This window comes from Convolutriloba macropyga, chromosome 1 (assembly GCF_964194025.1).
Source record: "Convolutriloba macropyga chromosome 1, txConMacr16.3, whole genome shotgun sequence".
Classification (NCBI taxonomy): Eukaryota; Metazoa; Xenacoelomorpha; order Acoela; family Convolutidae; genus Convolutriloba; species Convolutriloba macropyga.
The window spans coordinates 13,879,476-13,902,302 of record NC_134468.1 but is presented as its reverse complement, the minus strand read 5'-3'; the positions used below and the strand labels follow the sequence as shown (position 1 = coordinate 13,902,302).

At 35.0% G+C, this 22,827-nt stretch overlaps 2 protein-coding genes across 2 annotated transcripts in view; both read right to left on the bottom strand.

The window, feature by feature from the left end:
• Positions 1-22,827, bottom strand: part of LOC142335302 (putative protein-lysine deacylase ABHD14B) — a 568,842-nt gene that overhangs the window by 124,668 nt on the left and 421,347 nt on the right. The gene's annotated exons all lie outside the window — the stretch shown is intronic.
• Positions 1-22,827, bottom strand: part of LOC142345761 (uncharacterized) — a 49,645-nt gene that overhangs the window by 6,838 nt on the left and 19,980 nt on the right. Inside the window, exons 2-4 of the mRNA XM_075398073.1 lie at positions 17,975-18,914; positions 15,172-15,281; positions 13,611-14,145 (exon numbers count right to left, since the gene is read on the bottom strand). Coding sequence (XP_075254188.1) covers positions 13,611-14,145; positions 15,172-15,281; positions 17,975-18,914 — 1,585 coding nt within the window. The remainder of the gene's footprint in view (positions 1-13,610; positions 14,146-15,171; positions 15,282-17,974; positions 18,915-22,827) is intronic.

Genomic DNA, 22,827 nt, shown 5'->3' with positions numbered 1-22,827 from the left:
TCATCGATCTGTTTCAACCCGAAAGCAATCTTGCGGGATTATCAAACGAATGTCCTCCTGCTAAGAATAACACACTCAGCAAAAGTCAGCATCAACAGTATAAACAGCTCGACAAGTTTATGGTCGACGAACGTCAAATTGAGCGAAATCGTGCCCCGTTTGTAAAACGCAAAGGCCGTCCAGAGCGAGAACAGCACTCACGAATAATTGAATCGACACTACCTCCAACCAAACGTGTCCTCCTCGATGATGGTTTAAGCCGTTCTCGGATGCCTACGTTGACAACAAAACTTCAAATGCAACGGGAACGAGAGCTGAATATTAACCCCCACAACCCAATGTATATACGTATGTTAAGTTAGACCCTGCGGCTGGCGGCTAACGACTTTACGTTTGTTGGAAGGGTTATCTTGAAGAACGAGAGATTCGGCATAATCCTTGAGGGAGGGTGATGCGAATGATTTCCAACTATCAAACGTGCATTTATCTCACCGTGTCAACGTATGGAAACTTGATTCTCGCAATCCCGAAAAGCACTCTTATATGTTGAGACAAGAAAAAGGAACTCTACGAACATCGGTGCCATACGATGCTATTACTGCATTTGGCATTCCCATTGACGAAATCCCAGTCAGCGATTATCAGATTAGAACTTCTTTGTACGAAGCTGAAACCAATCTTCAGGAACTTTAGATGAAATTTGACAATTTAAAGTTGGAAAACGATAAATTATCTGATGCAGAGTCTACACTGAAAGAATTGCAAATGAGATTCGACAATCTGAAGTTGGAGAAAGATCAACTATCGCAGGACTGTATTAATGCTAAAAAAATGGGAGATATTCGAGAAGACAGAGAGAAACGATCAGCTGAGCTGCTCAATCTAGAACGACAAACTACACAGAGATAAGCTGAGACCTTACAGAAATATGAGAAGACATGCAATACCTTCGTAAAGAACGAAAAACTATAATTGAAAAAGATTGCTAGTCAAAGGAAAAAGAATAAAAGTCGTAATAAAGCTTTCATATGTGTAATTATGATGCTTCTATTTTAATTATTTTGGTACTATTTGACTGGGGTGAGATGAAACGGGTAAAAGGGAGCCCCCCAGGCGTGCGCCAAGTAGGAAACTAAGAACAAGCAGACCGGAACAAGGGAACTAAAACTGCTATTAACCAAAGTTTCGGTTTTCACCTGGTAACACCAAAGTGTTAGTCTGACTTTTCTTAAAAAATTACAGCTGCTGCCACTTATTCAGAAGGTTTGAAAGTACTAAGACCCCGAAATTCCGCATAATTCTGATTCCACACATTTCAAAGCTTTATAAATTTAGGCGTGTGTGTTTGTCGCATATTGCTGCGAAGACTCGGATAATTATGCCTGATCTTTTTGTTGTGATCAGAAAAACCAGGTTTAGGTTTTCCAGAAACACATGGTGGAAAACCAGAAAAACGGGAGCTCTAGGTTGAGCAGAACACCAAATCTATTTGCGGAAGCAAGTTGGGCTTGAATGTTATAGGAATAGAATTTTAACAACACAATCCAGTCTGCTTAACCGGTTTAGTTCAGATTCAGTAAGTCTGGAAAGTTGAAGTTGAAATATTGAAAATTGTCAAAATTGTAGTTGAAAGATTGGAAATTGTCAAGTTAGCAACTTGGTATCGTAACATAAGTGTATATCAGAACAAAGTAAGTCTCACCCTCATAAGTTACTTTTGTGTGATTAGATTAATTGTGTAAACTAATGTCTGTTCATTTGAGATTTTCCTTTTAATTTTAAAAGATCAGAATCAAACCTTTGTCCGTTGAATAAGACTCATTGGGCCCTTTTCAAGACTTTAGACATTTAAGTGTAATCTCATAATGGTCGCTTGATAAAAGGGGTAAATCTATTTACGCGATGTATTAGACAAATATTTGCACGACCTTAAGATTGTACAGAATACCCCCACGATCTTTTTACCGCGTAAAATACTGTGAATTCAACTCATTGTATTCATCTTGTATTGCAAACAAAAAAGGTTACAGGTATCTTTATCCAATCTATGATCTTAGAGTAAGAGAAAATTACAGGAAAAAATGTATAGATTACGAAAAAATAGTTTAATAAAACAGTGATACAAAAAAGAGGAACGAAGTACTCCCATTTTTTCGAAAAAACACAGACACTAATTTAGAAGAAATCACTGAATATCAAATATATTGTAAACCTCGCAAATTTAAAACATACAACAAATTAATGTTAACACAAAAAGATAATAACAACTATTTGTTTAAGGTAGAGTTTTGAGTGTTTTGGATTGGTGTTTAGGTAATGGGGTTAATTTAGAAGTAACCGTTCACAAAAAGATAAATTACATAAAAGGTGAATGGCTTTATTACATAAAAGGTGAACCGTATATAGATTCACCAAAAAAACCATAAGATTATCAACAAAAGGGAATGCTAAAGGTAAACTAGGTGATTAGTTTTATAAGTTAATGAGTAATAATCTGTATAAAAGCATTGGAAAATTAAGAAAAAAAGACTTGATAATTGTAAGCAAGATAGTTAGATAGTTACAAATTATTGGCTTGTAAACTACAAATAAATCAACAGTACATAGTGATGTGGCTGCGCAAATTGATAGAAGTATAATTAAACAAGATAACTTTAATTATCCTGGAGTAGTGAATTTAGAGCCAAACCTAAAATGTATGGTCTTGTTTATAATAAAATAAACCAATATACCAAGATAGTTTTAGTTCATAATACTTAATTGTAGATAGATTAACTGTGCCTAGAAGGGCCAAATCAAATGAAAGATCATTTTACTGTAGCTTGAAATAAAAAAGTGTAACTGAGGCATCAGAAAACATCAACTAAACAGAGATGAATAGTGCGATATGCTTTTACAGCAAAGATAATAAGCAGATTGAACAGCTTAGAATAAGATGATTCCATCGTGAAATGAAAACGATAAAAGGAAGAATTATCACCTTTCAATTATGAATGAATTGTAGATGATATTAAAACTAGATCAAATGAATATCAAGTAAATAAAAAAGAGATATGATAGTTGTACATATCAAGGAACCTGCTTTGGAGATAAACCATTTAAAGATTCTTCTGTTAGATTTTTATAAATGGAATATATATCTCATAAATAAAAAAGAAGAAAAAGATTAAAGAGTTGTTAATTTTGTGAAACAATTCAGATTGTGAAACATAACCAGGGCTCTAAAAGTACAAAATTGTTCGATGATGAACAACGAACTGGAAACACTATCAAAATAAATCAAATCAGAAAGCAAAACAGAAGAAAACAACTGTAACACAAAATAGGACTACAAGAGTAGTAAAAAAGCGTAAAAAGTAGTAAAAAGTAAAAAAATTTTTTGACCCATGAACTAATTAAACCATAAAATGAGCAAACAGCTTTACTTTCTGTGGGTACAGATAACATTGAACAAAATAAACAGAACAATACAGGCCATCATGCATCACACACAAGTTTCAAAACGATTGGAATTCCTTTTACTCGTATCCTTGCCAAATGATCAAAGTGAGATGATTAGTATAACATTTTTTAAGTAGGAAAACAGATAAATAAACAATTAGAATCAAAACAAGTTCAACCAGATATACGGTGATTGGCGTAAAAATATCTGCAACACCTAATAGTCCTAATGTAAAAGATAACATTTATGATTTTACTAAAGGGTTCACTATGATTATCACTTAGAAGGATTTAACTTTGAAGATATCTGAGAAAAAAATAATGTTTTCATATGATAATAATTATACCTACAAAGGAGTTACTGAAAGTAATAAATCAAAATTTACTCAATTCGTGGATCAACAACCGTGAAGTATTTAATCGAAGACTTTTTTCACATGATTTAAGTGATGAAGAATAAATATGATCAACCAGTTTTAATGAGACATCATATTAAACTGAAGATGAAAGGCTATATATAGGAAGCAGTCCCAGCGAAACTCAAGATAGTGGTCTGTCATCATGGATCCTAACCACGTGACAGAGAGATTAGTAGACAAACTAATATCAGAAACCAACGCAGAATATGATTGGTTATTTGGTGTAACTTTTCAAAGAAATCTGAGAAATTACTATCACTAATTTTTGTTTCTCCAGCGAAAATTGACAATTTTTATTGATTGTAAATAAAAAAGTAAGAATTCAACAGAAACAACAACAAAACCAACTAGGATAGGAAGTGTTCAGTCCAAAAATAACAATATACAAAACAGAACGATTAATACCATTATAAAAGTATCGATGACGATTTTTTGATAACTCAACTTAAGTAAATACAATAACAACTTTGAAAACAAGCTGACATTTGTTTACAGAAAACGCCTGGGCAACACTTTTGGGCAACACGCCTGGAACTCCTTTTACTCCTATCCTTGCCAAATGATCAAAGTGAGATGATTAGTATAACATTTTTTAAGTAGGAAAACAGATAAATAAACAATTAGAATCAAAACAAGTTCAACCAGATATACGGTGATTGGCGTAAAAATATCTGCAACACCTAATAGTCCTAATGTAAAAGATAACATTTATGATTTTACTAAAGGGTTCACTATGATTAACACTTAGAAGGATTTAACTTTGAAGATATCTGAGAAAAAAATAATGTTTTCATATGATAATAATTATACCTACAAAGGAGTTACTGAAAGTAATAGATCAAAATTTACTCAATTCGTGGATCAACAACCGTGAAGTATTTAATCGAAGACTTTTTTCACATGATTTAAGTGATGAAGAATAAATATGATCAACCAGTTTTAATGAGACATCATATTAAACTGAAAATGAAAGGCTATATATAGGAAGCAGTCCCAGCGAAACTCAAGATAGTGGTCTGTCATCATGGATCCTAACCACGTGACAGAGAGATTAGTCGACAAACTAATATCAGAAACCAACGCAGAATATGATTGGTTATTTGGTGTAACTTTTCAAAGAAATCTGAGAAATTACTATCACTAATTTTTATTTCCCCAGCGAAAATTGACAATTTTTTATTGATTGTAAATAAAAAAGTAAGAATTCAACAGAAACAACAACAACACCAACTAGGATAGGAAGTGTTCAGTCCACAAATAACAATATACAAAACAGAATGAATAATACCATTATAAAAGTATCGATGACGATTTTTTGATAACTCAACTTAAGTAAATACAATAACAACTTTGAAAACAAGCTGACTGTTGTTTACAGAAAACGCCTGGGCAACACTTTTAATGATTAAATCTTGTATATCAATAACTATTGATTATAAGTTTTTCTTATCAGAGGAAAGTTTAACAGAAAGTTATGAGTAGATAAAGTTAGTGCGTTTCATAATAAATTGTTTCAAACCTTTACCTAAGAAATAGATTTTAGAACTTCAATCAGCATATCGTTACTTAAAAAAATCTGTTTAGAGAAATGTCTAACAGAACATTAAGTCACAATTGATATATAAATTGTAATCAATGGTGATGGTAATTGGGCAAAAATAATGAATGATACAATTCTGACATATAATAATAACCTTAATAGTAGTATTAGGATGACACTGTTGATCTGTGTATTAATCGAGCGAAAGTTAAATACTTTAATTTTCAAGATTTGAGTAAAAAAAATCGTTCAAGATGTAGGAAAAGCAGACAAGCGCGTTGTTTTTCAATGGGATATAACTCTAATTGGAACAGAGTGTTATTTAAAATTTTTGAAATTTTCAAAACACACCCACCAACATATTATCTACAAGATATTAATTGAGAGATAATAGAAGGTAAATCTAATGAAGACGAGTTATTAAAATCTAATTTAATTTTTGATAATGACAATAACAATTTAGAATCACTTGGCATTTTCCTTGACACGAATGACAAAAAAACAGATTCATTCATTCAAAACAACGAGCAGTTAAAAATACAAACAGTTCAAAATCAAGTCAGTACAAAAATTTTTCATGGAAGATAAAGATTTGTTTGATATGAAAGATCAACATATTGTTAGGAACATAAATTTTCCAATAATCGACTAATTTGCATTTAAAATGAATATTTCCGAAAAAACTGATATTTTAAGTGATAGAGATTGATAGTCAAGATTGATATACTAAGAAGAAACTTAAACGAATTACGTAAAGCACAACTGAGAAGTTACGACAAACAAAAATAACTTCCCCAAAACTTCAATGAAAGGAAAGACAACTGGTTAAGTTTCTGACAAAAGAAATGATTTAACTACAGTTTCTAATAAACTGAGAAGTTGAAAGTATTTTTTTCAATTTGTTAACAAAGTTGCTAGTGACATTATCAATGAAAAAACAAAAATAAATCATCAAAAAGATACGATAATAAATTTAATCACAATTTAACTAATTTTCAATTAGGAAATGCTTCTGTTGATAAATGGGAAAGTTTGAGGCAAAAGCAATTAAATCAAAGAAAACTTATGCTTCAATACATAATTACAATATTAATTAAAGCAACATTAATTGATAATAAGGTGCAAGCACGTTTAGAAGTACGTCATGAGTTTGATCAGGAAGAGTCGCAAAACCTATATTTATCCAAATCTACCAGAATATTTAAAAAAGATAATATATTTAGCTAAAAATTTTTACAATCAACACTAAAATTTTGTAAAATTTATCAGAAAAGGTATTGCAACTGAGATATTGAAATATTGTAAAACGTTACACAGATATAGTAAATTTAATAACAATGCAGAAATAACCAAAATCATTTTAAAATCATAGACTACAACAGGGACAACAACTTCAGTGGCATTGATTGGTATAGGAATGCTTTGTTTTATGACATCAGCGTTTGCTAGAGCAACAATATAGTGTTAATCTTTAAAAACTCATTAGAAACACAGTTATAATGTACTCCTAGATGTATTTTCTATATACAGTTTAGTGTTAAAGTTGAACTCATACACAAGAAATCCGTAAACAATGAAACAAATACTAAAGACCATGTTAAAAAATTGAAGTTTATCAATAAATTAAAAAAAAATAGGAATCTATAATGAAACATTTTATTATGTTTGTGAAAAATTTTTGACATTCAATATTTTTAGTAATAATATTATTATTACTTTACTTTCCCCTTACCTAATTTCATACGAAAGTATAAACATTTACTTTTCAATGCAATTTGTATACCTTCACCTCTGGCAGCAAATTTGAGGGAGTTAAATTTAACTCCTGTCTTGGATTTTTTTATAGTAACTGTTGTTTCAATATTACTTGCTATCTAGAAAATTTGCTGGATTTTTGGGTTGCTGGATTTTTGGCTACATTCTTGCTGAACTTTTGGCTACTTTCTTTCCATATTAATCTGTTGCCTCAAGTGCATAGTGCTAAAAAGCTTTTCTACTTTCATTTTCTTATTGTTGCATCTGATGCAGTCATTGATTTAGATATTTTATATTTTTCACAAGCACCTAACAATTTGTTTCACCCAAAAGTTACTTTTTACCCATGTATGTTGATTTAACCTTAAAAAAATGTTCATCGCCATCACATTATGAATTAGTTTTAAACTTTTCTAAATTTGATTTTTAAACATAATAAAACAGTGGACAACGAAGCAGTGTTGAACTGAGTTAAGATTTAAAATTTTGTAAAACTAACATTTAAAGTTTCAACGAAGCAGTTTTTATCTTAGTTATCTGCAATGAAGTTCCATTTTGTATTGGTCTGGTTTGCCTTCCCTTTTCCTTAGATATTCGTGCGGAACACCAATTCTAGATAAAAAAAATTAAAAACCTTGTATACATGTATAGCAACAACCTAAAGAAAAACATATATCGTTCTGAATTATCATACAAATTTGTTTCTAACTACTGATATGAAGATCATTTGTATAATTCTTAACAGATAGACTGTGCTTTGATCAGAAAAAAAAGTAATAACATTTTATTACAATTTTTTTAAAAAATTATTTTTTAGTAATACTTGATCTTAGAATGTTTACTTCCCGGGTTTAGGTGCCATCCAAAATTCAGCTCTGATCAGACCGTTCTAGACTAAAGTAACTTTTGATCAGACTAACGTGCGCTCGAAAAACCGTGTGCGCTCGAAGTGCGGTCGAAACTCATTCTGATAAGACCTCGCCAGACGCAAATGACCTCCGATCAGATCCAAATCAGACAATTGTCCCGACGATTGTGAAAACCATGGCCCAGATTATACGCAGATCAACGTCCAGTCGATTGTGCGCTTGACATGACCGCTGACCGGACTATCGCCAGACCAAAAATGCAACTGATCAGACCAATTTCTAAACATCTTCCGACCACCTCCAGACCATTGTCCAGACGATTGTGCAAACATGGCCCAGATCAAATCCAGATCATCATAACGATAATTGCGCACTTCAGATGACCTCTGATCAGACTATCGCCAGACCAAAAATGCAACTGATCAGACCAATTTTTCCACCTCATCGTTTATTATATTTTTCAAAAAAATTTGATCGCATCAAGGAGTTGTTTAAGGTGAACCAAAATGATATCCCAGAATTACGGAGTTTTTAGGTTATAAAACGAAAAAAATGGTCTGCCTAACGTTCTTTGGAAAAAATATTTGTATTTGACTCGCAAATATTGACATATTCGCTTATTATTTTTCGAAAACAAAGAAATTTTATCGGCTCAATGAAATGTTTGAAGTAAATCGAAATAATATCCCAGACTATCAGTAATGTGTAGGTTGTAAAACAATAAGAATGGTCTGCCTGACATTCCTTGGAAAGAAAAATGTTTTCAAAATAACCGAAAGAGACCTAAAGTGACCTCTTATCAGACCATTCTCAAAAGGAAGTGACCTCTGATCATACCATTCCTATCCATAAGTGACCTCTGATCAAACCATTCTCATCTGGAAGTAACCTCTGATAACACCATTCCCATCCCGAACAAAAACTCAGGCCCTGTATTTTTGGCATACCCTAGACGAACTCCGAGGCTTATCTTGCAAAATCTTGCAATATTCTTGCAAATGACGCTTATATTGAAAGATGCAAGATCCAAACGCCTCTCTTGAAAGAAACTTGCAAGATCTTGCAAGATAGACGTCAAAAAATGATTAAAAAATGTTCAAGAAAAGAAAAAAGTGAAACTTTAAAATCCTATTTGTTCAAAGATCATTTTCTCTTATGAATTCAGATCGTCGAAGGGAACTCTCTGTTCAAAATAAAACCTTTCGTGTCAACTTGTGCTTTCAACAACATATTTGAAAAACTCCTATCCAGAAAAAAATTCCAATGATCGTTTAAATGCTTTGTCTTTGTTCTATCCACACAAAGCTTGAACTGTAAAATAGGCTAGGAAAAAGTAGATATAGAAACCTGAAGACGATTTTTCTTGGATCTAAACGGAAAGTTTTATCTGAACTTTACCGTCGATAAAGTATTTGGAAGACTCGTTTCCACAAAGATAGTTCAATGATCGTTTCAATAGCTCATTCTGTTGACAACAAGTGTGATTAAGTTGACAGGCACTAAAAAGGGTCACTCAAAAGCATACAGTAGTTTCTAGTTTATGATATTTAATGTTTCAATGGACTTTTTTTCTGTAAGTAAGAATTTTCTGTGAATCTATCCACTTTGAATCATCGCTTTCTCTCTCTCTCTCTCTCCGTTTTTTTTGCTCCTGTTTTCTCTCTCACTTTATTCTTTCTTTCTCTACCTCTTTTTTTCTTTCATTCTGGCCCTCTGTCAACTCTCTCTCTCTCTCTCTCTCCCTCGCCTTTCCCTTCTCTCTCACTCTCTCTCTCTATCTCTCTCTCTCTCTCTCTCCCTCGCCTCTCCTTTCTCTGTCTATCTCCATTTCTTTGCTTTATGGTCAAGACATTCTGCTTTCTAGGAATGACCTTTGTGCAAATTCGATTTGCTATCCGTTGGACTTTGGCTCTCCTGTTCTTCGCTCGGTTTGCGCTTGCTCGTTGTTATTTCGATCGTTTTTGTGCCTGCTCGTTTTATGCGCGATCGCTTTTGTTTGTTCTTGTTGAGCTTTCACTAGCTCTTATTTCTCTCGCTCCTTCTCTCTCTCTTTCTCTGGGAACACACCGTGTGCGTTGGACTTGGTATGATCAGAAGCCAATTCCGGATGGCACCTCAACCGGGGTTTGTTTGTTGCCAGGTTAATTCACACGACAATTTTTAAAATTAATTGATAGTGACATACATGATTGTTCGTCGACATTCAATGTAGTAAATGGTCAGCAAGCATTGACATACTCTAGACGAACTCCGACGCTTATCTTGCATGATCTTGCAAGATTTTTGCAAATGATGCTTATCTTGCAAAATCTTGCAAGATTCTTGCAAATGACGCTTATCTTCCGTCCGAACGCCTCTCTTGCAATAAACTTGCAAGATCTTGCACGATAGACGTCAAAAAATGTTCAAGAAAATAGTGAAACTTTAAAGTCCTATTAATTCAAAGATCTTTTTCTCTTATGAAATCAGTTCGTCGAAGGGAACTCTCTGTTCAAAATAGAAACATTCATATCACTTCTGCCTTCAACAACATATCTGAAAAACTCCTGTCCAGAAAAAATTTCCAATGACCGTTTAAAAGCTTCGTCTTTGTTCTATCCACACAAATCTTGAACTGTAAAATAGGCTAGGAAAAAGTAGATATAGAAACCTGAAGACGATTTTTCTTGAGTCTAAACGGAAAGTTTTATCTGAACTTTACCGTCGATAACGTATTTGGAGAACTGGTCTCCACAAAGAGAGTTCAATGGCTCATTCTGTTCACAACAAGTGTGCTTGAATTGACAGGCACTAAAAAGGGTCATTCAAAAGCATCCGGTACTTTCCAGCTTATGATATATAATGGTTCAATCGACGTTTCTTCTGTAAGTAAGGCTTTTCTGTGAATCTATTCACTCTGAATCATCGCTCTCTCTCTCTCTCTCCCCGCTTTATTCATCCTGTTTTCTCTCTCACTTTATTCTTTCTCTCTCCCTCTTTCTTTTTCTTCCTTTCTCGCTCTCTCTCAACTCTCCCTCTCCCTCGCCTTTCCTTTCTCTCTCTCTCTCTCTCTCTCTCTCTCTCTCTCTCTCTCCCTTGCCTTTCCTTTGTCTCTCTCTCTCTTCTGTCTCTCTCTCTCTCCCTCTCTTCCTCGCCTTTCCTTTCTCTTTCTCTCTCTCTCCCTCGCATTTCCTTTCTCTGTCTATCTCCATTTCTTTGCTTTATGATCAAGTCATTTTGCTTTCTAGGAATGCATTCCGTGCAAATTCGATTTACTATCGCTCGGCTTTTGTCTCTCCTGTTCTTGGCTCGTTTTGCGCTTGCTCCTTGTTATTCCGATCAGTTTTGTGTCTGCTCGTTTTTTGTTTGTTTTTGTTGAGCTTTCACTAGCTCTTTTTTCTCTCGCTGCTTCTCTCTCTCTCTCTCTCTCTCTCTCTCTCTTTCTCCCCCTCTCTCTCTATCTCTCTCTGTCTCTCTCTCTCTCTCTCTCTCTCTCTCTCTCTCTCTCTCACTCTCTCTCTCGCTCTTTCTCCTCGTTGCTATCTGGGCACTTGTTCCTTCGTTGTTCTGTCCTTTTCTCTTTTTGGTCTCTAGGTTTGCCTTTCGGGCAAATTTTATTTCGCTCTTTCGTTTTGGTTTCGCTCGCTTTGAGCTCATTCGTTCTTCGTTCGTTTGCTTTCACGCTCGTTTGTATTTGTTTCGCTCGCCCTGCGCTCGCTCGTTTATCATTTTCTCGCTTCAACGCTCGTTCTTTTCTGTTTTGCTCGCATTGCACTCGCTCGTTCTTGTTCGCTTGCTTTCACGGTCGTTCGTTTTTGTTTCGCATGCTTTTCGCTCGCTAATTTTTTGTTCGCTCAATTTCCCGCTCGTTCGTTTTTGTTTCGCTCGCTCTGTGCTCGGTCACTTTTCGTTCGCTTGCTTTGCCGCTCGTTCATTTCTGTTTTGCTTGCTCTGCACTTGGTCGTTTTTCCTTCGCTTGAACCCCCACCCTTCTCTGTGCCCCCTTTCTTGTGCATTTAGTTGTTCAGTTATGTTTGTCTGTTTCTTTCCTCAGCACGGTAACCCCCCGATCTTGATTGTGACCTCTTCGCGCAGCTTGATAACCCCCACCTTTGTTTGTGAACACTTGAAGCATTAGTCTTAGCTCTTTCGTGTCTATTTTTTCTTTGTTGGCTAGCTAGCTCAGATGCGCTCCTTCTCAAGCATAGTAATGCACCGACTCTGGTCATCAAAGAAACCAAAAAGGCCAACGCTTAAGCCAAGGCTACATTTCTGCCGTTGTTTGTCACATCTTTTGCGCAGCGCGATAACCCCCGCTCTTGTTTTGACCCCTTTGCGCATTGGTCATAACTCTTAGGGTCTTTTTTTCCCTTTGGTGGCTAGCTAGGTCAAGTGCGCTCCTTCTGGAGCTCAGTAATGCACCGACTTTATTCATCAAAGAAGCCAAAAAAGCTCGCGTTCAAGCCATGACTAGATTTCCGGACGCCCATTTTGCAAGGGCATTGCAAGAATTTGTCGCTTATCTTGCAAGACCCCTGCAAAAATCAGACGCTTATCTTGCAAGAATCTTGCAAGAATTCGACGCCTATATTGCACGAATCTTACAAGATCGACGCTTATATTGCAAGATTCTTGCATATCCGACCGCTATCTTGCAAGATCTTGCAAGAATCTTGCAAGATAGCCGTCGGTATTAGACTAGAGTATCATAAAAGAATTTGAAAGCTTTGAATGTTTTTAAATAAACTTTTTGTCACCATGAGGAAAAAAAGTTAAAATCAATTCTTAGGAACGGCCAAAAAGTATAGATGCAGGCAAGTATAGATGAAAAAGTAAAGTTTTTCTCTGTTCTCTTTATATTTCAACATATCAGTTTTCTCCATATTATATCTGAGGGAGACTGCTCTTTTGTAGGTCCACTAAGAATTCCCTGGCTAGAGCAGCACCAGCACTTATTCAAAAGTTGAATATTCGGAAAGGTGCATATGTGAATCCTAGTCATGCAAATGTGATGCACAGTACTTAATTTTGATATCAGGATCATATGTTTATTGCCAATCATAAGTTGATCAATATTTTGTCTTACATTAATGCCCAGAAAATATCACGAAATTTGCTGTTTCGTATCTAGTACTAATTGATCTAATTTTCCCTATTTATGTTTGCAAGTTTCCTGGAATTTAAATTTCGTTTCTATTATATTCCTGGACATTTATAGTAGAAATTTCTACTATAAGCGTCCAGGTCAGCGCGAACTTTCTAAGCAACATTCTTGCATCTTCGTCGATGACCGGTGGCGAAGTTTTAATTATCATCCAGCAATCTTAAAATGAGAAGAATGCTTCCTAATGAGGCATAAGATTCGCGCTACGTCTATACAAAACTTGCTTACATTTTGCAGCCTGTGATAATTTGGTTTGTGGGCAAAAGTTTGAGCTAAAAATCCATTCGCATTTTTTGTTTCTAAAAACAATGCGCCGACCAGGTTCCTTAGCACCTTTAGTTTTATGATTAAGTATCTTCGTTCGAGTCGCAGTGACAATAATAAACAAAAAAAACCTTTCTACACACTTTTCTTTTTCTGCGTGCATGAAGCTTTTCATATACCTTTGTTCTGATGATATTTAAAGAGAGCCCAGTGCAGAAGTGTCATTCCGTCTTTAGTCCGGCTTAGTTCATATTGTAGGACATTGTATCTCCGAAGCACATCCACACCCAACTGAAGTGACTCATAATGGATATATAAATTGTCCAGAAGAGTGAAGAGTACGTCTCCTCCCCACTGTTGGTACTTGTCAATTCTCCTCTCTTCACTGTCCTCAATTTCAAAGCCAAGATATTCCATGAAGAACCAATCACATCTGACAGGATCAGAGAACAACACGCAGAAACAAGTTGGTGAACTGCTCATGCTACATTTGAATATATTCGTGTCTTTAAACTTGCTTATGAGAGTAGACAATTTCACCTCGCGGCAACCTAGTAGAATGTCCATTTTCTTGTCTGCTCTGTATCGACCAGAATACAGTCTAACTATTATATCGAATAGAGTCGCTTGTGGGTATTTTCTGTTTATTTCATGTGACAGCACATTGCGTTTACGAAGTAGTTCGATACAGTTTTTTGTAGCGCAACTTCCATCCTAGTAGAGATCTGGGCTGACCAATTCATCAGATAAGTTCGTGTTATAGCAATCAACTTGATTGCAACTACAACTCTGAACAATATTTTATTCGCTGATACAATAAAAAATAAATGAAATGATATCTAACACGAAAAAAGAACCAATTTGAGTCACAATAAAAGTGTTGATCCGGTGATGGTAACAAAAAAGAGCGACATAAAACATCAAGAATCTTGCAAGCAGAGTGCAAGTAGTATGTATTCCCTTCCAAGATTGCTTGCAAGATTCTTGCAAGATTCTGAGTTCATCGATCACTAGGGTTTCCACACTGCTCGAATCTATTTTGTGACTGGTGTACGTCTCAGCGCCACAAAATTTATTTTTTTTTCTGAAAACTCGCGATGTTAATGTGGGACTGGACGAATCTATTTGTGCTTAAAGGAATCTCGTGTGTTTGCGTGTGTGTGAGTGTGTATTTGTATGTGTATGTGTGGGTGTGTTTGCTTGTGCGGATGTTCGCGTGTTTGTGTGTCTGTTTGCGTGTGTTTCCTCACTTTTATTCACTAACTATTAATTAATAAAGCTATTGTAACCACTTTCACATGCTCAAAAACGCGCAATAAAGTAGGCGTAAATGCAGAGTATATTGAGAAATCGAATTACGTTGCATGCGAGAAAGAGATACTTAAATCGAGCAAATCCGTGATACATAGCTGGCGAAAAATAGGATACATAGATGGTATCTCAATTTCGCTGTTAACATTTGGAAACTTTGCGAGCACGGGTTATTTACGTAATCTTTGGCTTGATTTTGTTTGAACTAATTTGGATTGCCGATTCTGATCATATTTAGATTACAGTGACACGTATTTGTAAAGTATTTTGCATCTGGAGTTTTTGGAGGACGAGGATCGATTTTCCAGTCCAGCTAAAATCCCTGTATTACTAAGTTGATGTATGTGCTTTAGAAGTTTCATAGGGGCCAATTTCATTTCATTTACTAATTATGTTTATGACGAAATTCCCAAAAGTCAAGATCTCTACCCAGCTGTCATCTGAAACAATGCACCAATAGAGAAGGTTGAGAGCACAAATTGTTCCATCATCAACACACTCCATTTCTTCACACGACACTAAAATGTCTTCGCGCGAGCCTAAAGAGAGGGCCAGATTGAAAACACTATAAAACGCCTCTAAATGAGACAGAAAACCCCTCTAAATGACGAAAATGATCTTTGGGCGATGAACATTAGTTAAAAATGAAGAAACTAAATCAAACTAGGTTTTCACTTAATAGGATCAAAACCATGCATCAATATTGACATCAATTGTTTTATTGAGACACCAAAAACCAACAATTGTGGCAAAAGACAATGTTCACCATTTTTCTGTAACAACAGTTGTAAAGAAAAATCCCATTCAAAAAATTTTATTCATGAATAAAGAGATTCTTTTCTTCACTATAAAACAATTGGGCAGGTCGTAATTGGGACCAAAATTTTAAATTGACGAAAAATAATGATGAAAACATGAATAACTCAAAATCACTACAGATTTTAAAAAAAACATAACTTAAGGTCTTCAAGACCGTTAACTATCAACTGATTTCTTTTTATACGTTAAGTTGTGCCTCCAAAGAATACCAATGCAGCTTTATTGTTAGACTACAAAAACAAACACAACAAAAACTCAATATTTTATGAACGCACATAGGGTTACGCAATAAAAACCATGAGCCTTTATCTGAAAACATTGAATAGTTTGTCCTAGGCAAAAGTGCACATTAAAAATGAATTCCAATTATGAAACTAGTTTGGTAGTACGAAAAAACGCAGAAAAGCATTTTATTGCGTTTTTATTATCAAAAAAATGTCGAAATTTTAAATTCATTAGCTGCCAATTGACCGATTAAAGCAGTTTCATATCTACGCACTGTTAGAGGAAAAAAAATGAAATTTTAGTGCTATTTACGAGCGAAGTAAGGAAATTGCAATCACTGCACGCGAAAAACAAAACTCTAAAAACCTGAAACTGCAGAGAAGACCTCATTTTCCTTGTCTCACTTCAACACGAGACTGAAAACTCTTAGCATTTAGTCACTTTGGAGGGCGTTTTTATCATATGACTTTAATTGAATTTTTAACAAAATTGAATCTCATATTGATAGCAAAGATTTAAAAATTGTACAGAGGTGAGCCTTAAAAAAATGTGGCACCCATTTTTATCCAAATTTTACGGATTGCGGGCTTTGTTTTGGATTGTTGAGATCAATAGCTAACCCTTATTGCTTTGCGACTATTTATAATTCCTAATTGTTGCAGCAATTAACGAAAAAATCTATTGGCAATTAGAAATTTTAGAAATGGCGCAAAAACTGAAACCAATTTTTTAAAATTAACTTCAATTAGCAATTTATTAAAAACCATTTTGCTAGATAGAAATTACTTGCACCCTCCTCTATAGAGTTTATAAAAATTGTTTGATTCAATTTTGGGCAGTACTCATGAGACAAAGTATAAGGTTTACCTAAATTAAAAGAATTGTTGCTGGTTTAACAAAAGATTGAACGACCGGATCTCAACATTAAAAGGCAGTAAAATGTAAATTGAAGGAGTTACAACATAATTGGCAACCAAATAAATATCTATCGTTCAGTATATATGTAACCCGGAAAATCTTTTACACAAAAAATAATGCGGTTGAAAGAATTGCTGTGGAAAACGGTAAAAGTATTTTTTTTTCATTGTAAAATGCTTGCACCTTTTACCGGTGATTTTCGTGATATTGGGCCGGTGAATTTGACACTTCTTACTATAGCAAAAAAGACCATGCAGATCTGAGCCGCTGACTTCTAGTGGCAGGCGCATATGCGTAGTGGCAGGCGCATATGCTGCCACTACGCTAACTGCCACTCAGTATTGTAAACTTTTACTTAAAATCAGATAAAACCCACTTAAGAAAAAATTTAAATCGGTCATCTTTTTGAGGTTAGCGGTTCTTCCCAGGTTGAGGTCCTCCTTCAAAACTCCCTATGAAAATACCCATCCAGACCATTTTTGGCTTTGAAAATACCCTGGCAGACCAATAATGCTTATCATCCAGACATTGCCTCGTTCAAATTTTTGGTGCGTTCATGTGCTCGTTCAAAAACGCTCATGAAAAGACCAGTTAAGACCATAATGCGATATGATACAGACTTTGGCTCGTAACATTTTTGAAAAGACTCAGAAAGACCAAACAAGCTCATGATCCAGACTTTGGCTCGTTCAAGTAATGAAAAGACTCCGGTAGACCAAAAACAAATTTTGATCCACACTTTGCCTCGTTATTTCCTTTTTGCTCTTTTGGGGACCTTCTCCCTTGTGCTGTAGATTCATTTTGACTTAATGAGCGTGCTATAAAAAGAATGTGGCTCGTCTACGTTGCAGAGTTGGTGCGTCTATGGGACAGTTTTTGTCTCGTCTATGGGGCAGACTTTGGCTCGACGGTAAGTACTGGTGCGTTTTTGTTGCTCGTTAAAAAATTGTATTTTTGAACGCACCGTACCCTCCTGTGTGCGCTCAAAAAACTTCTTCGTCGTAAACGAGGACCTCAACCTGAGTTAGCAGTGAAACTTTGATTTTTTTATTGAAGCGGTTAACAGCTAAAGAACGGCACGTTACAAAAAATTTCCGCAAAGGGTTTTTGGCATATTTTTTTTACCGCATTGAGCATTAAAAGCCGCAATTCTCACTATCATTTACCGCAATTACCACACAACATACATTTTTCAGCACTTTGGAGCGTTGACATTTCGACCCTGGAAGTATGAACATTTATATTTACTCTCAAAATAAACAAAATCAACCTTCATTGAGTATCGCTGGGCTGATCGGAGAGGGCCATCTGAAGAGCGAAGGAAATGCAGCCGTAAGTTGAAGTCGGATCGTGACGGGTTTTCGTATTATTATTTGCGTTAAGTACTGGTTCATCAGTTTATCCAGTTCACGTTTCCACCAGGTCAATGCCAGTCTGACATCACAATCCTGTGGCTCTAGCCAGTTGGTGAACGTGACGTTTTCATCCAGAAACTGGTGGAACAATGTTGAGTAACTATTAGTCTCGGGTGACAGGTAAGTTGAAAGCATCTCTTTGAATTTGGAAAGATCTTCATTAACGACTATTCCTACCTCATATTGGGCTCTTGAAATAGCCACAGTAACTTTAATCATAACATCATCCCAATCAACATAACGGTATGATTTGTCAACTGCAAGTAGAACTGATTGAAACTCTGAACCTGAAATTTCGTACAATGAGGATGTACAGAGAACAACTTCAGTTGCCTTCCATTTTGATTTCAGTTGATCAATTTTGTATTCTGCAGGGAAGGCGCCAGACGATAAAATAACAACTAATCTACTGGAAAAATTGTCTCCAAGGAAAACATAGCGCCCATTGAACAAATATTCAAAGACATTCCGTGTGTACCAAACGGACACCTTTCGCTGTTCAGCCGTGAAGCATCCAGGAACTTTCACAGGTTCCACGGGGAACGGAAGTCCAATTCTCTGCTTCTCGATGTATTTGCTTGTTATAGTGCTGATGTGACTTGCACTTCGAAAGAGTATGTTCAAATTCTCATGCTTAAAATAAGCGGGGAGTTTATCGAATTCTCTAAACAAACCAGTTGCAGCTCCAATTCCAGTAGAAGATATCCAGCAGCATCTGAAGTTAGGTAAATATTCCTTCATGCTATCACCTATGAAGAATCCCATTTCGTCGATCATCAAAGCAACTTGATTTCGCTGTATCAATCATTTTCAAATTCTACTATTACGTGCAAAGTATTTCGTCTAATTCAACGGAAAAACTGTTTAAATATTTCGGTCTTCTTCATATCTATCTGATTATACTTACATCTTTTCCAATTTTTCAATTGCTTCAGTCAAGAAACAGGACTGATTGAACAGAAATCACAAAATTAAAGCAAAAACGGCTTCAAAAGTTCTCAATTGAAAAAAGACATCTCTTATATAGTACACGTGCGACTCCGTCGACACATATCTTCCTGTTGACAAAACTTGCCAATTAAAAGAAAGTGGGAAACAATCTTGGTATCTTGGTATCTTGGTATCCTACTTGACAAAGATCTTAGTTTCCAACAGTATGCTGTGTCCGTGTGAAAAAAATTAATAATCTTTGGATCCTTATTCTCCGGATTGATAAAATGTTTAAGCACAAGGCAGCTTATAACAGTTTATAAAACATATGTGCAGCCAGTCGCTCACTATGGAAATCTATTATATGGATGTGCAAAGTACAAAAATCTCAAACCATTGAACATGATGATAAACAGAGTCGCAAGAATATTGACCTTCAAAAGGAAGTACGAATCCATAGAAACAAGCAGGAGAAAGGTACTCATTTACAATGTATCAGAGCTACACATATGAAATTTTGAAGACAGCAACAAATATAATAAGGAGCGAAAACTCAGTTTCAAGTCTAAAAAATTGATTTCCGAAGTTGACTTTGTAAACATTACGAATAATTGAACGAGATCTAGAAGACTTTGTGTACTCAAAAACAAATATGACTTGTTTTCTCTAAGACCTAAAATCAGGCAGGTGCTAAACTGCTTACAAGTATATTTTTCAAACTTTGTAAATAAAAAATTGTTCCAAATCAAACCTTAGACAATTGTGAGTTACTATCTAAGTTTACAAATTAAAACCCCAATTTTGACTTTAAAATTCAAAGAATTCTGTGTTTTTGTGAGAACGGTAATTTTTACTGCTTTTCTTATCAGCGACTACCACAGCAATTTCTCTTCCGCTTAAGACACTTGAAAACAGACCTTCATGGCCTAATAGTGCTTTCATTGAAAGATATCGATTTTGTCTCGATGCAAATACACATAGCTAAGATATTTCCTTCCCTTGATCTCTGAAATAAATTTAGCATTATTTATCTCAGTTGTCACCTTTGCGTCACATCACTCTACTCAACCGACCATGATTCATGATTCACTCAGATTTCCCAACTGACGACTCTCTAAATTTCTGTTTTACAGTTCTAAGCATATAAGTCAGCCTTAGGGATGGAATAGGAGCTCTCCTGGAGTCCGCCTTAGAACGTATTTGCAACTAAATAATTATTTTTATTTTGTTATTCTGATTTTTTAAATTTTGTTCAGGGAAGAAAAATAAAAGCTCTCGGGGCATCGAAACTATAGGAATATGGAATCTATTTTTGATGACTTCCGGAAGTCGAATTGACAGGTTGAGACCTAAATGTCGAAATTAATTGTCGAAACAACGCTTACGTGTGGACGCGAAGAAAACTGTTTTACGAAAAAAAATTGAATAATCTAGTTCAATGGCGGCAGGTGACAATGAGTCAAGGCTTCATAGTCAATTCAACTAAAAAATTTATACACTTAAATCTAAGTCTTTGAAAGTGCAGTTGGATGTCCAAAATCGATAAATGTTAAAAAGCAAAGAAGCGGAAAGTGGTTCGGTAAAGCGCATCTAAAAACAAAGCTCCAACGCGACACAACTAAAGCAATTTCACAAAAAGGAACAAAAAATCAATATACCGGAATCTAGTTCAAGTTTTTCCTCAACATATATCTCCCACCAGATTAAACCATCCACTTGAAAGTAAAAAGCTATTTATGTAAAGAAAACTCACATATGGCGAGTTTTTGATTTACTGCGTCTTTTGTTTAAAATGTGCCCCATTCTTATTAACTTATCGAATTGCAATATGAAAACAGTAAATTATCATTTAACAAAACCTAGTTTCCGTGCTTCTGTAAAAAAGGGCGCTGAATGAGCTGTAAAATGTCAACTTAAAAAATAATTTCACTGGTGAAAGTTTTTTTGAGCCAATATGTCCACTTTAGGGCAAAAGTGATATAGCTCCTCTAGGTATTTATTCTTTTCATAGTGAAAAAAACTTATATTTTTGTATTCCTAGAGAAAAGTAAATAGCATCTTTATGAAACTAACCCATTTATGAAACGAAGATATTGTTTGAAACGTTTTTCTTTCCTAGCAAAATAAGAACACAACTAATTTTCACAAATTTTTCACTTAACTAAAAATTGTGAACATCAAGCAATTATTTTTCATGAGCAAAAATTTGTCAAAAGGGAAGACCGAAACGTTATCTTCACAGTTTTACAGTTTGCCAAGAGTTGTTTTTACAAATTTTTTCCTTGAGAATGTTTTTAGAGCAGCTCAAAAAGCGTGGCTTTGCTTTGGAAACAGTTGTATGTTTGCCATACCCTTTTTCAATTTACGCAAAATTGAGCTAGATTAGAATTTTCTTTTTAAAGTTTAGAAAAACATATTTTAATAGTTTTTATAAAGTTGCTTAGTACGTCTGGAAATTTCTCTTAAAAGACGCGGAATAGGTGCTCGTAAATAATTTTCATTCACCTGCAAGTTTTTCAATTATTGCTGATGAGAAGTTGCAGTGTTCAGTTTTACTCTATTTGTATATAATTGGTTGCTTTATGCATACTTTTCGAATCATTTTAATTAATGGATTGAGACTTGCAGGATCTTCGAGCAGTGAGGGCTTTTTTTTCTCAAAAACAAAGTCTTGGTGCCGTCGATATACAATGTACTTTTCCAAGGCGAAATCCATTGAAATCCACAGTTAACTATACTAAAGTCAAATATTCCTATTGATAAAAAACAGGTGCTTTTCTGGTCCAAAGGCCCCTGTAACGGCTGCTCTCCTATCAAAGTCAAGGAAAACTTTACACCGCCCAGTTCGTTTCAGCGGTTTCAAATCTGTCCGGATATTGTGTTTTTGCAGTTAACTTTTGTGAACTGTATTATCCGCTATACTGTAGATTACCGTTGCATTACTTGTTGCTCAATTAGTCCTGATAACTAACTGCTCAGCTTTGCTGTATAACAAACTTGTTTTTCTCAGAATAACAAAATAATTCAAAATGAAACAATCAAATTTTTTGTTGAGTTTTGGTTAATAACCCAACTTATAAATCGAAATTGCAAATTCGGTTCCTAACGATTTGTTAAGGATGACTTCAAATAACTGTCAACCAAAATTCAAATTTGTAGCGAACCTCCTCGTTAAGGGGGGCGCTTTTAAAGCAACTCAGATATTATAAATCTGATTCAATTTAATAAACAACTTTCTGTTTCTCAATTGGCTTCAATAACCACTAATATCGAAACTATGCTAGGCTTCGTTAAAGCCAGTAAGAGAAAATGCCTTTATGCTTTGCACAAAGTTTCTCTTACTTAGGAACTTTGTTCCTCAGAAAGAAAGTTTTGAGAATATCAAAGTCAATTCTCTTTTCAAAAGTCAAAGTAAAGTTAAAACTGTACAATCACTAATATGATTTACAGAAACAAGACACGATAACAAGTAATTTACCGCTCAAGAAAGTGTGCTTCAATACGCACTGTATGTCAGTTTAATATAACCAAATTGCAAATTTCAACTGATTTTTGGTAGTTTTTCAAGCTCTATTTATACTGCTAGTCACGTGGATTTACATGTCAAAATTGCATCTCTGATTGGTTGTAGATTACTATGTCGTAAGATTCTCTGAATGCACTGAAGTTGGGGTTCGGGATACCTTATACGGTGCCCCGCACTCTGTGAATTAGTATGAAAATCGCAAAATTCATCGAATCTGGCTTACCAAGTTGGGTATCTCTTGCTCCGTTTGAG